The 14034-nt window shown below is 42.0% G+C and overlaps 1 protein-coding gene across 4 annotated transcripts in view; it reads right to left on the bottom strand.

Moving 5' to 3' along the window:
* Positions 1-14034, bottom strand: part of PCDH15 (protocadherin related 15) — a 904280-nt gene that overhangs the window by 19570 nt on the left and 870676 nt on the right. The window contains exons 38-39 of one of the 4 annotated variants that reach the window (XM_048507032.1): positions 11849-11854; positions 8053-9658 (exon numbers count right to left, since the gene is read on the bottom strand). The exons of the other annotated variants lie outside the window; for them this stretch is intronic. Coding sequence (XP_048362989.1) covers positions 8287-9658; positions 11849-11854 — 1378 coding nt within the window. The 3' untranslated portion in view covers positions 8053-8286. Of the gene's footprint in view, positions 1-8052; positions 9659-11848; positions 11855-14034 lie in introns of those variants that run through there. 4 annotated transcript variants of the gene reach the window in all.

Genomic DNA, 14034 nt, shown 5'->3' with positions numbered 1-14034 from the left:
AAGATAAAATTATAAAATATGTAGAAAAGCAAGACCTGCTGAGGAAGAGTCAGCAGGGCTTTTGCAGAGGCAAGTCCTGCCTTACAAACTAACTAGTGTTCTTTGAGGGAGTAAACAGGCATGTGGATAAGGGGGAACCAGTGGACATTGTCTACTTGGATTTCCAAAAGGCTTTTGACAAAGTTTCTCACCAGAGACTATTGAGAAAACTCCGCAATGAAGGAATAAGAGGGGAAGTCCTCCTATGGATTCAAAACTGGTTGAGAAACAGGAAACAAAGGGTGGGCATAAATGGGAAGTTCTCACAATGGAGAGATGTAGGGAATGGTGTCCCCCAAGGATCCATTTTGGGACCAGTGCTCTTTAACCTATTCATAAATGACCTGGAAGTAGGGGTGGGTAGCGTGGTGGCCAAGTTTGCAGATGATACCAAATTATGTAGGGTGGTGAGAACCACAAAGGATTGTGAAGAGCTCCAGGCGGACCTTGATAAATTAGGTGAGTAGGCTAAGAAATGATGAATGCAGTTCAATGTTGCAAAATGTAAAGCGATGCACATAGGGGCAAAAAATCCAAACTTCACAGACACTACAGGGGTCAATGCTATCAGTCACAGATTTGGGCATTTTACTTGATAGTTCCATGGGAATGTAAACTCAACAGAATCCAGTCCAAAGACAGTAGATGGAGGGAATTATGAAGGAGAAAATAAGTTTTACTTCTGGCAGTAGACTCTTGTGCTCCATGGTTCCTGACTTGGGCTTTTTTGAGAACTGTTCCTGCGAAGGAAAAGCTATATGGACTATGGATCTTAGGAGAAGACAAGTGGTAGCAACCTTGCTGCCTTAAATAATGTTCAAGGAATGATAAACTGTCAATTCAAACTTTATATACCGGTAATAAAAGTATGATTATGTAGCACCGGATCATAGAATGTATTATCGACAAAGTAAATTATATTTGCAAAACAATGTATTTATTTTAATAAATAAGACAAAGTTTTGGAAATTGTGGTCACAGAATTTTATCCTAAAAACCAAGTGGCATATAAATCTAAAGTAAGTAAGTTTGTTCTAGGGACAAAGTGGGATATAAATTACAGTAAGTTATAGGTCTTTTTCATTTTTGGTTTTATTTAGAAAAGGTGCATAATTTACTATACAGCTTTAGTTCTTTAAATTTAAATGGTCAGATTTTGCATCTTGACTCTTATCCACAATTTCAGTTCTTGAAAATTTTTCCATTATTTTTTAAGCCAAATTTCTAGTCCTTGCAGTTGGGGATGGTTTCTTCATAATGTGCAACCTAGAAACAACTTCTAGTAGAGTGCTCAGTTCAGCTAGAACAGGGGTAGGGAACCTGCGGCTCTCCAGATGTTCAGGAACTACAATTCCCATCAGCCTCTGTCAGCATGGCCAATTGGCCATGCTGGTAGGGGCTGATGGGAATTGTAGTTCCTGAACATCTGGAGAGCCGCAGGTTCCCTACCCCTGAGCTAGAAGATGAAAAGTTGACTCAACTGCTGCATTACAATTAATGTACATCTTGTAAATCCTATTTCTATTTTAAAATAACAGTGTGTGATATGCAAAAACGCATAATAAATAACATCTTGTATGCATATATTTGAAATTTAAAGATACAAAGGAACATTGCATGTTATTCCTCCAATGTTATGTACCTAAAGGCTCCTCAATTTATCAGCTTAACAGTCATCTGATTAGATCCCTGTGGGTATTTTTTCATAGCTTATTTTTAGACAGTTTAAAGTTATCATCTTGTTAAAAACCAAAGATAGATCAAAATCAAAGGCAGTAAGCCGAAGTTAGAATTAGAACGTGCTATCTCTACCTTTTGGCTCTTGAGATAAAGGTATCATTATTTAAAGCATGAAAGATGCTATCAGTCTACTCGTTTGATAAATACTCATGGTATTTTTAAACAACTCAAGAAAGAATCATCTGTTTGCCTTTAATCAGCTCGACTCTACTGATGTGGTGCACAAAGTGTACTTCCTTGGAGATGCGAAGATGGTTTTATAAGCTATAGTTGTCAGAAACACACACACAGATGCCCCTAGCCATTTGTGTCTCCAGTTAAAAGTGCTTGAGAAATTGAGGCACCTCAGTAGGGCTGCATTTGAAAATGGTTATCATGCTGCTAATTCTGGTCTTGAGTTGAGGCCATCTGCTAGGAACATGTCCTTGATCCTAGCCTTTTGACTGGCTTCAGAAGTCCACCATTATTTTTCATTTATTCATTTATTAAAATAATTTCATATGGCTCTTCTCCACTGAAGGTCAGCTGAAGGTACATTACATAAAATAGTTTGTCATACCATAAGACAGAGGAAAACCAAAATCATAACAGCAGCCCAAATGCATTTCAAACAGCAAAAGCTATTTTAAACCAGCCAATACTACATTTCAAAATCAACAGTATCTAAACTAGCACACTGCGTAATCAGGTGCATTTAAATAAAAGTCTTTTAGAAACAAGACTGACTTATATACCCTGTAGAACAATAGGAAGGGAAGAGACAGCTCATACCTTCCCTGGAAGCCCAATTCAAAGCTCCAAAGCTCTCACCCAGAAAGTTCTAAAATGGGTTATTATGTTCCTAACTCTTCTGTGACAAGGCTATTATATTACATTGGGGAGATTTCCCTTTCCTGTAGAATCTTTTGCATACAACAAAGATAGAATGCACACAACATTCATGAACTTGTCCTTGGAGGAGGTAAAAACTGTGATGTCTCAATTCCTGCTTTCACACATCCTGGACAATGTTCAGAGCCCTTCGGGGATGGGGCGGTATAAAAGCCTAATAAATAAATAAATAAATAAATAAATAAATAAATAAATAAATAAATAAATACTTTCAGTGGTGTATTTGCCTAGGATGAGGGGTACAATCTGTCCCCGGGCACCACTAATCTGGTCACATGGGGGCACAAAATCGCCCCCCACCATGTGACCAGGAAGAAAACAAGGCAACAGGAGTCCTGCTTTCTGCCCTTTCATTTCAGGTGGCTTATGGCCCATACCATGTCATTATCGACATGGGCAGGACCAAGGAAGCCTGGCTGTCATCCCCTCAATACACCTCTGAATACTCACAGAAACAGCCCATGTATTCTGATCTCTGTTTCAGGGTGTAACAAGAAGCACTAAAATGGAAGAGTCATTCACTGTCACTTCTTGTTTCTATGCTTGCGGGAGTGCGCGGAACTATTCATTTCTATTTTGACTCTGAACAAGGAAGTGTCAGCTAGAATTTTCAAAAAACCCTCACTGTTTGCTCTTTATAAAATGATAATTTATGTTGAAGAAGCTTAAAATTTCTAAGGAGCATTCTCTTAGAATGACTGAATGCTCATTTCAACCTGCAGATTATTTTGTGCTTCCCCTGGCTGAACTAAAGAAACCTTTGTAAACAGGCTTATTGTGTATTAGCTGACCCACTTGCATATCAAAGGTCACACATGATTAGAGAGTTATTATTCCCTTGATGAGATTCTAGAAATGAATTTTGAAAGGTGATGGTCATTTGGTTCTGAATAATTTAATAGTTTGACCGTGTGCATTCTTTTGCATGAGATTTCATGTCTTCTGTCTACGGCCTTTTCTGCATGCACAGCTTATCAAAGATTTTCTCAGCAGTCAAACTTTGTGTTTTGGAATTTTTTGTGTGAAATCATTCCACACAGCTCCTCCCCCCTTCCAATTGTGGGGTTTTCCCCCTTCTCTCTTTAGTTGCATTTATTCCTCACACTACTGCTGAAAAAATATTATTTCTGATGAGGGTAGGATGATGCAGAAGAAGAAATAACTTGGATTTATACCCTGCTTTTCTCAACTGTAAAGAGCCTTAATGTGGCTTACAAATCCCTTCCCTTCCTCTCCCCACAACATAAACCTTGTGAGGTAGGTGGGGATGAGCGAGTTCTCAGAAAACTGTGAGTAGCCTGAAGTCACACAGCAGACTGTTTCACCAGATTAAAGTCTGCCACTCATGTGGAGAAGTGGGGAATCAAACCTGGTTTCCAGATTAGAGGGAACACTCAAGGGAAGGTGACTCAGAAACAGATTTTCAAAAATGCAGTTAAAGTACTTGGAAAAACAACAGAGGAAAAAGGAAGTGGACATTTTTTTTAACCAATTAGAAGGGAAATGTGTGATTCAAAGGGGAAAAAAGCAGCATTTGGCAGCAGGATACACGGTAAATGACTTGTGCAGAAAAGGTCTATATTGACCCTTTAAACACATATGCTTAACTTTATTCACAGTCAGTTGTTTCATCAAAGCCAAAGAACATAAGAAGATCAGACCAGTGGTCCATCTGGTCTAGCATCCTATTTCACACAGATGTCAATCAGTTGTCTAGTATAACCAAGAAGGCATGGTGATCAAGGTCTTTCTTGATGCTTCTTGATAGCATTGATATTCAGATGTTTGCTGTCAGTGTATATGGAGGCTCTCTTTCCTTACCATGGCTAATAGCCATTTATGGACATTCGTGACTCTGTCTAATTCCCCTTCAAAGTCATCTATGCTCATGGACACCACTATATCTACTGCAGTGAATTCCACAATGTAATTACTCACTGAATAAAGAAGTATTTCCTATAGTCCAGTGATGGTGAACCTATGGCACGGGTGCCAGAGGTGGCACTCAGAGCCCTCTCTGTGGGCACGCGCACACAGAGTTCATCTTGTGAGGGGTGGAAAATCACCCCCCCACACACACACATCTAGGCTGGCCTGGGCCACTGGGCACAGCGATGCTTGAACTACAGTGAGCAGGGAGGACTTGGCTGGCGGGCCTGGTGCCTGTGCTCCAGGTGGCTGCTGCCCGGGGGGGGGGGGGCACAGAGGAGGCAGAGATGCTAGAGAGGCACAGAGTGATGCACAGGACTTGCTGGAGGCTAGAGCAGGCTGGCCTCTGCTCAAGCAGGTGGGGCGGAAGAAGAGGGAGCCAACCGTTTTTTTCTAAACTGAAACCTCAGCATTCAGGTTAAATTGCCGGGTTGGCACTTTGTGATAAATAAGAGGGGTTTGGGTTGCAATTTGGGCACTAGGTCTCAAAAAGGTTCGCCATCTCTGCTTTAGTCTCTCCTGAACCTACTGCCTATCATTGGGTACTGTCTATCATTGGCAGTCAGCTACATCACTGATGACATTCACTGTAGCATTATGGAAGAGGCATACATATTGGGGTGGATCAAAGACCCATTTCTACAGTCATAAACACTTCCATCCACAATTTTTGCAGCTTCCCCTTCCCATAAAAGTCCAAACTGCTCTCCCCAATTCCTGCTCCTGGATGTCCCCTAATGCCTAAAAGTAGAGTTTGGTGGGTATTTTTGGCTGCCACAGGAAGTGAAAACTGTGGAAGTCATGCTTTGTGAGCAGAAATCCTTGTGCCTATACATATATGCCACTGCATGAGCTCCATTATAAACTTAAGCCATGGGAATTATCTTCCAGGATCTTACCTTCCTATAATAGCCCTAACCTTTTGCTCTATGCTCTGTCTTTTGTTGTACCTCCAATACATGTCAACAACTAAGAGGAATTTGTTAGAAGTTCTCTCCCAAACTTTTTATCTCATGCAGGGATGTATCTAGATGTCACAAATACCCAGAAGCAGTGGGGTCCAAAAGTTGTATCTGATCAAACTTGGGAAATAACGAAGAGATGATCTGCAGCCAAGGTTTGGATTTTGTAATGCTCAGAGGTGATGTGGGAGCTTGGGACTGATGAGACTACAGAACTAGCGCTACCTGTGGGCTTGCAGCTGGATCTTTGTTAACAACAGCTCTGCTCAGAAAGAAACAAATGATTTCACTTACACACTAAGTTTACTCTGCTTCAAAGGAGCCTGTCCTAAACTTGTCAATGTCAAGGGAAGGGAGAATGCAAAACAATGAAAGACAGTCAGTTACATCACTGGTGACATTCTAAAATAACATTATACAACTTTTTTTTAAAGTATAGATTTATTAACCTCTTGTCCAAAGTGTACCTGCCAGCATAAATGTGCTTTATTCTGGGAGAGCTCCAAAATATTCACCCTCAATTACAGCACGAAAAGAAAATGGATTATCGTTGTCCTCTACACATTTAGCTATTATTGCGGCTCATGATACCACTGGGTCTGAGATCAACTCCACCTTGAATTGGGACTTTATTAGGCACAGAACATTTCTAATGTGTCAGCAGAACTCATCTGATGAAATTTGCAGGGCTTGGCTGTGGGACAAAACAGAATCTACTTTCAGCAGTTTTTGATTGAACCATCCATATTTGTCCGATGTGAACTGGAGAAAAAGTCAGCCATTGAAGAAAAGCAGTGTATTTCTAGAACTTTAACTAAAATACGCTTGTAATGATGTGTCTGTGCATGGTAGATAACATTAGTGCAACAAACTAGTTTTAAGCTTTTGAAGTTCATTCCCTATACCCATTTTTGGCAGTGTTAATTCAAAATACACCCCTTAAACATCAGTTTTAGCACTAAAAAATCTGAAAGAAATAGATTAGGAGAACTTAGGTGATGGGCACCCCAATCCAGGAGGAGGAGCAGAATGGCCATAGAAGGTGGCATGGGCTGATGCCTATGTGTTTGCCTTCCCAGCTGGCATAAGTGACATTTACGCTGGCCAGGAGGGCAAACAGAGAGCCAGCTGTGTGCCATGGGGCTGTGTTGCACCCAACCCATTTCTAGCTGCCACTTCCAAAATTGTGTTGGACGAACCTGTAGGCCAAATCAATTGGGGGTGTTCTAGGGCCGTGGTGGCGAACCTTTGGCACTCCAGATGTTATGTACTACAATTCCCATCAGCCCCTTCCAGCATGGCCGGAAGGGCCATGCTGGGAGGGCTAGAAAAATGGGAATTGTAGCACACTGCTTCCTGGAGTGCCAAAGGTTCACCACCACTGTTCTAGGGGCTTTCCTGGAGGCAGAGCAGACATTAGTCAGCTCCCACTGAGCTTTGGCCCTGGAAACACCGGCAGTAGGAAAGATAGACTCACCCTACCCATTTGCAGGTGGCGCAGCAGTGCAAATGCAGTGCTGTCCCTGGCTGTCTCCTAGATCAGGATTGTGCTGTTATAGTTTTAACACAGCTCTTTTGCTAACTTACAGGTACAAAAAGCAAGCCAGCTAAATTAACAAAATCTAGATTTAGCGAACAGGTCTTATTTAGAGTACTGCAAGATATACTCCTGTGAAATCTCGGTTAGAGAAATCATGTATACTTATTAAACCCTTCTTTTCCTCCTTGTCCTTAGTTATGTTAGTTTTAAAGGACTGCAAAAATATTCTAAAGAAATATGCTAAGCAATGCATTCTGACCTCTGGCAAAAACACCATTTGTTAATAGGAGGGTTTGAAAAATACATGTTAATTTGTTTTTTTTTGCACAAAGTACATTACGAAAGAGATGTCTTGGAATATGCGGTGTCAGTATATAAAAAGTAATAAAAGGCATACTGCAGGTAACAGAGAGAAGGCTGAACATCAAATACAAGAATCTTTATCAAAGTTGCAAGCCTGTCTCCGTGGCACAAAGCTCTCTGATATATGGAACAAGATGATACATTATTGTAATAACTTCAAATAACTTCAGACCTTTCTCTTTTTTTGCTGAGTCTGTTTTTCTGCTATCAGTTGCTTTCCAGTGACATCCAACATTTGACAGAGAGAGCATAAGTTCTCTCCCTTGGTGAACATTTTCTGTAGAAGCAATAAAGTGCAATGTTCTCCCACCCCCACCGCTGCACAGCAGGGGACTTGATTTGCATGTTGATACAAACTCTTTTGTCAAGTAATGCCTCCCCCCCACAAAAATACTTTTCTCCTGTGCATATTTAGCATTCCAGCTGTGCTGACATGCTCATTCAAGCTGCGACTTTTAGTTCTGGAGTATCCACCCCTTCCATCATGAACTATTTCACAGTGTATCAAGTGGTAAAGGCAGGAACTGAAAAAGAAAACAGCAGACAGAACTCCTTCTTGGAAAAAAAATTAAACATTACTAAATAAAATAGAAGTGTGTCCTTTTTATTATTAACACACCACAAGTATCAAAATGAGAGCAGAAAGTGAAAAAAGAGGGTGGGTGGGTTGGGAAACAAGGAAAAGAGACGGCGCTCCATAATGATGACTCATGTTGGGTTTGGAAGACAATGGCAGGAGATGTGTTCCAACAGAACCAGCACATGTGCCATGGCATGTCTATCTCTGTGTATAAATGTGTGTGTGTGTGTGTGTAGTCACAGTCATAATGCAGTGGACTGAGATGGGAATCGTTTTTCAAGTTCCTGCACTATGCAGCTCAACTTGCCGTTCTGCTGGCTGTGGTCGGAAACAATCTCAGTACTTGGTGGACCTGGCATCGGAACTGGCTTCAGCTTGGCTATGCGTTTCGGCAGCACATGGTTTCTGTCGATCTGACTGTACATATTGGCCACTGATTTTTCAATGTCTGCTAAATTGTGAATATTTTTAAGAATCCCCTTCAGCTCCCTGGGAGGAAGGGGAGGAGGGTCAGGCACACAAGCCTGTGAAGATGCTTCTTGCTTGTAGGGGGACTTGGTACGCTTTGTAGGGGACAGGTACTGGGAGCTTAAGCTGGATGATGAAGAGGACAAAGAAACAACAGGAGGGGAAGGAAGTTGAGGTGGCAATGGGGGTGGAGTTGGTGGAGGAGGAGGGAAACGAGGCAGTGGGGGAGGAGGGGTTCTGGGTGGTTCAGGAATGTATTCCATGATTTCCACTTTTGGCTGAGAGCTCAAGAGGTTTTGATGCGTGGGTGTTTTGGTCCTCAACAAAGGAGTAGGTGGCTTGTGACATGGCGGAGGGGACAACTGTTCAGAATTGTCATGATGGGTGATGATTACGGATGGTATTGTAGGTACTTCCAGTTCAATGACATCAGACCAAGGTGTCAGAGATGAGAAGGAAGGCGAAAGGCAGTCTGGAGAGGCAAGGAAACTCTCAGAAGAAATCTCTAGCGTGCTCTCTCCCTCTTGAGTGCAGCTGCTGCTGTGTGCTGGCGAACGTAAACTTTTAATCTCTCGGGATTTCACCTGTTTCATTTCCTGCAGAGCTTGCTGCTCAAACTGTCTTGCCTTCTCTTTGACAGATATTTTGGTGCCAATTATCTTTTTGAAGACTGGACTGCTGTACTGGACTTCAGCCCTTTCCCTTTCTGCTCTGTTTCTTTCCTGCTCCCACTGAACAGGGTCCATGATGATGCCCCTACTCAAAGCATCAGAAGCATGTTTTCTGGTAACATGAGTGGGTAAAGTCCATGCCCGATGACAGTCTCCCAAAGGGCACCCCATCAGAACACCTTTCAATGGTTGCCTTCTAGGAGAAAGTGGGGATAGAAAATCTTGCCTTTCTGGCAGAACTCCTGTACCCTCCATGTACAGAGGGTTTTGAGTTGTCAATGGGTTCTCATCAGATAAAAATGTAACATTACTTGAAGATTTGGGTAGGTTATTGTTCAGGGTTCCATTGATATTAGACTGCTTGTGTGCCTCAATAGCACGAGAAGCAAAGCTGCTAATAGCTCTCTGACGGTCTCCTTCTTCAAACACTGACTTTTTTCCCCTGCTTTGTTGAAAATGGTAGAGAAGAAAAAGACTTGAAAGAAAAGAAGATAATCATAGGTAAGGAAGCATGCATGTACATGGATTCACATGAGAAAATATAATGTGAATGAAGTCAACAAAAGCAAAAGCATCTAAAGTCTTCTAAGGTTATCTAGAAATTTAGGTTTATAGTAACTAATCTGGATGTAATTAAGCTACTAAGGGTTTTATTTATTTAACTAAGGGAAGTGATTGACTTATTCACCAAGGAAAAGGGATGTAAAGATAGGGTAAATCAAGTTCTAAATTTAAACAAATACCTGGACAAAAATTAGCACTCTACAGACATCTAATTTTTCCCAAGAATTAAAATGTCTCCATTAAGAAGTTTGCATGAGCTCGATCTCTACAAGTGCACTTGGAACACAAGTACAATTCAAGGGATGTGATTAAAAAGAAGGAGCAAACGAGGTCAAATACATTTGCCTAATAGAGAATCGGTTGTGCTAGGGAACTAGAAAAGTCAATTCTGTAGCAGACTGCCTAACCACCCCAACCCGTGATCACCTGCAGGTGTAATGGGATCTGATGCCACCCCAGAGCCACCACAGCAAAACTTGGTCATTCATTTCACTCAAAGGAATAGCTCCATGTTGACATTTTCTGCATATGCAATGATTTCCCCTAAGCTAAAAAGAACCTCATGTTCAAACATTCTGATGTACACAAAAGATTCTGGGTGACCAAGAGACTAAGGCCGTTTCCGCACGGCCAAAAGCAGCGACGCGATGACGTCGCAAATTGCGACGCATCCCAAAAAAAAAAAAAAGCTGCCTACACAGATTGTGGTTGAGAAGGCGGGTCAGCCCGCATTCCAGAAATGCGACGGTTCGCGACCGGAAGCGCCAAGGCGGAAGCGGGCGCCTCATCGCTATGCCTGCGCATCGGCGAAGCCGCGGCAGGTCCGACGTTTACTTTGACGACATATTCATATGGTTGTTCGCATCGAAAGCGGCCAGAGCGCGCCACATGGGGAAAAAAGAGTGGTTTTAAGCGTTTTCTGAAGGCCACCGCCTTCGCGCCGGCTTAGCGTTGCCGCGACGGGCGCTAATTGGCGCATTCTCCGCCGCTTGCGTGCGAACGCTTCCCGGCCTGACGCTTCTTCCGCTGGCGAATTTATCGCCGCTATCTTTTGCCCGCAGCGGAAACGGCCTCAGGTAGTGAAGATCAAGGTTTCTATACCTAATGTGGGTACTTGTAGTTAATATGGCTGGAGTGTAATGACTTGCTACATGTTAGCCATTTTCAGTGACATCTGAATAACAGCCTGCTGATCTGCTGATAAGAACAAAAAGCTTTCTTCATGTGCAAATTGAGTTAATCTAATTCAGTCCACTAAATCATTCTCCCAAGCAGTCCCTGCTCATTATGTTCCTATTTGGCAGTGGTTAGGCTGAGGTCTTTTGCAGCCTTCACACCATATTGTTCTCCCATAGTCAAACTGCAAATTAGCAATGCTGCCAAAGTTTGTAACTACCTGATTTGGAATATGAATCTGTACAGCTCGTAATGCGTGGATTCGTTCCAAATCAAGTGTCATTGTTTCCAACTTCTCTGCAGCTCGAAATGTAAAATGACAAGGAGATTCTGCATCTATACCTAGAAAGCAGCATACAGACTGCTCAGTAGGTAGCTGTAAAACAAAGTTATGTGAAGTAGAATCTTTCTCTGAACAGCTACACAAGTCACAGGAGAGAACTCTCAGGAAAAAGCATCTCCCCAAGAATTCTCTGAGAGAGCTTGTAAATACTAACATGATTTCAAATAAAGCTAAGGGATGTCTGTCTGCTGCTATTGCAGTTATGATGAAATGAACAGGGTTACACTTTGGTAATTCGCAGTCCATTACTGCCAACATTTAATTGCTTAATAGTGACTAGTCTCATTTCATTGATATCATTGAATCTTCCAGTAAAGAAAATGTTTCAGAAGTCTGAGAAATATCACTAAAAAACCAAGACAATCAGAATAGAATTGATTGAAAATGACTGGTGCTGTCTACAGGACCAGTGCTTTCAGCTCCTATCCCCATTTCTCTTTGAAAGGAGAAAAAAAACCTTGTAAACCAAATTATTTTAGAAGTAAATTCCTTCCCGATACTACAGAGCAAAAACTCTAAAAAACAATTCAACTACTTTTTCTATCTGCTATAGTATTATCATTATGACACAAGTTTACTTACTGATGCCTACAGATCCAAAGAGAGAGAGAGAGAGAGAGAGAGAGAAAACAAGAGAAAGAACACAAACATTTTTACAAGGTTTTTTTTTAGCCATGGCATAATTATATATCAGACCAATCATTATTTGAAAAAGGACTGAAGGTACAGGACAATCAGAAGAGTAAAAAGAAAGAAAATATCTTCAGAGCCTCTATTTAAATTTGGAGCTGGACAGAAAAACAAGAAGTACTGATACTTTACCTTCATGTCAAAAAACTTGCTTAAATTCTATGAGATGCTGCTTTTCCAAAAAACAATTTTCTTTCTGAAAAGTCATGACCAAGAAACCACTATGCCCTCGATATGAAGTGAGCTCTGTATACATACCGAATTGTCTGCAGTTTCATTATCAAAGGAGCCCCATCCCACTGCACAGAGCTTACAACAACATCGGGAGTAGCCTCCACAACATCATGAAGTGCTGAGATAGAGTTGATGCATGATTAAAAAATGTTTGTACACATCTACAGGACTCTTTGAACTTCAGCCTCTATCATAACAAAATCCGTCATTATCGTACAGATGATGCACTCTATATCCAGACTTCAAAAATGATTGAACAGGTATTCCCTGGCTTATCTACCAACAGCTTCTTTCCGCTTCATACCATCTCACACCCATCACTGGCAATTTGCACTCAAATTCCAAGAGTTAAAAAGGGGGAGGGAAACATTGGAAAAGAATGTTTGGCTTCCTTTGAACGAAGGACGATACCCTCTCACAATTGCCACCTGATTGCAGGAGTGAAAGGGAGATTTAAAAAGCAACAATAAAATCCAAACTACAGAAAACCAATCTTTGCCAGCCCATGCATGCATCTTCTTCATACATATACACAAAAGTCTTTCAGTTTGTCTTTCACATATTTAGTTCTTTCACATATTTCACAAATTTAGTTCTGTTGGCCATTCTTCTAAATGGGAAGCATGCAGGTACAGCTGCAGTTGCAGCACACAATGGAGGGGAATCCTGAACTTGAGAAGCATCACAGCTCTTATAAGGTTGCAGACTCATCAGGTATCACCTAAGGACTGGATGGTAGTTAGGTAGATTGATGGACCACCCCTTCCCTGGATTCATTGAGCAACTGCAGTGATCCTAAAAAACCTTCTGACCAGAACCCCTGCCTCACCTCCGTTCTTGTGCTCGTCTCCACCCATGGCTAGTCAAACATGCCCCCTCCATGACCAACCAAAATGTTGCCTGGGGGCCAAGCCCCCTCCAACCCCCCCATGTTATACATTTGCTTCCAACTCATGCCCTGGTCATCTGCTCAACATTAGAAAGTGCTGCAAGGCCTTCTGCCCTGGCACGGTACCTTCTTCCCATCAGGGGATCCCCGTGACATGTTCTCATTCCAGTACAACCTGGTTGAACCACTACCACCACTGTATGCAGAACTACCATGGTATGCAGAAGGACCAGCCAGACCTGTGCAGCAGCACACCCAGCGGCAAGGTGTGGTGGTACAGTAAGAGTGGTGACATTGCAAGGGCACAGCTTGCTGCCCAAATATACATTCAGCCAGCCATGATATGCGTAGGCTCCTGGGCTGGTTTATACCAACCTCAGAGTCCAGTTGGCACATACGGAGGGCCTCGATATGCTTTTATAACACAGGTCTATAATGTTATTCTATGAGCAACCAAGTTGCTTCATTTGTTATTGTTGCCAATGTATTTATCAGCGTAATTGCAGTTAGATGTGAGGCCACTTCTGCTTGCACTGCACTGTTCATTATTTGACGGAATGCCATTGCTCCCAGTTCAAGGCACAACCAGAGTAAATTCTGAGGCTCACCAGTGAGCACCTGGAATTACCAATGGGCTACTGAGTTGATCTCTGCTTTACAGATGGGTGCACATTTATAAACACTCTTTCTGCTTTTGCCACCTGCACAAACTGAGCTTTCTGCCATCCTACAGGGCAACAAGACAATACTGCATGTATGAGATGCGGTATTATGCGCTCATGTTTAGGAAATTATGCATAGCCTCAAGAACAATTTGTAAAAATAGTTTAAGTAATTGTGAGAGGCTGCAGTGAGACCAGATAACACAGAAATGGAATTCAAACGGAAAGCAGAGGGCAAAAGAGGCGGGAGTTGATAGTTCCTGAGTAGGCCATAGCCACTGTTTCTGGCAGGG

Source organism: Sphaerodactylus townsendi, linkage group LG08 (assembly GCF_021028975.2).
Source record: "Sphaerodactylus townsendi isolate TG3544 linkage group LG08, MPM_Stown_v2.3, whole genome shotgun sequence".
Taxonomy (NCBI): Eukaryota; Metazoa; Chordata; class Lepidosauria; order Squamata; family Sphaerodactylidae; genus Sphaerodactylus; species Sphaerodactylus townsendi.
Note: the sequence above shows the minus strand (reverse complement) of the source record. Positions and strands in the feature narration are given on the sequence as shown.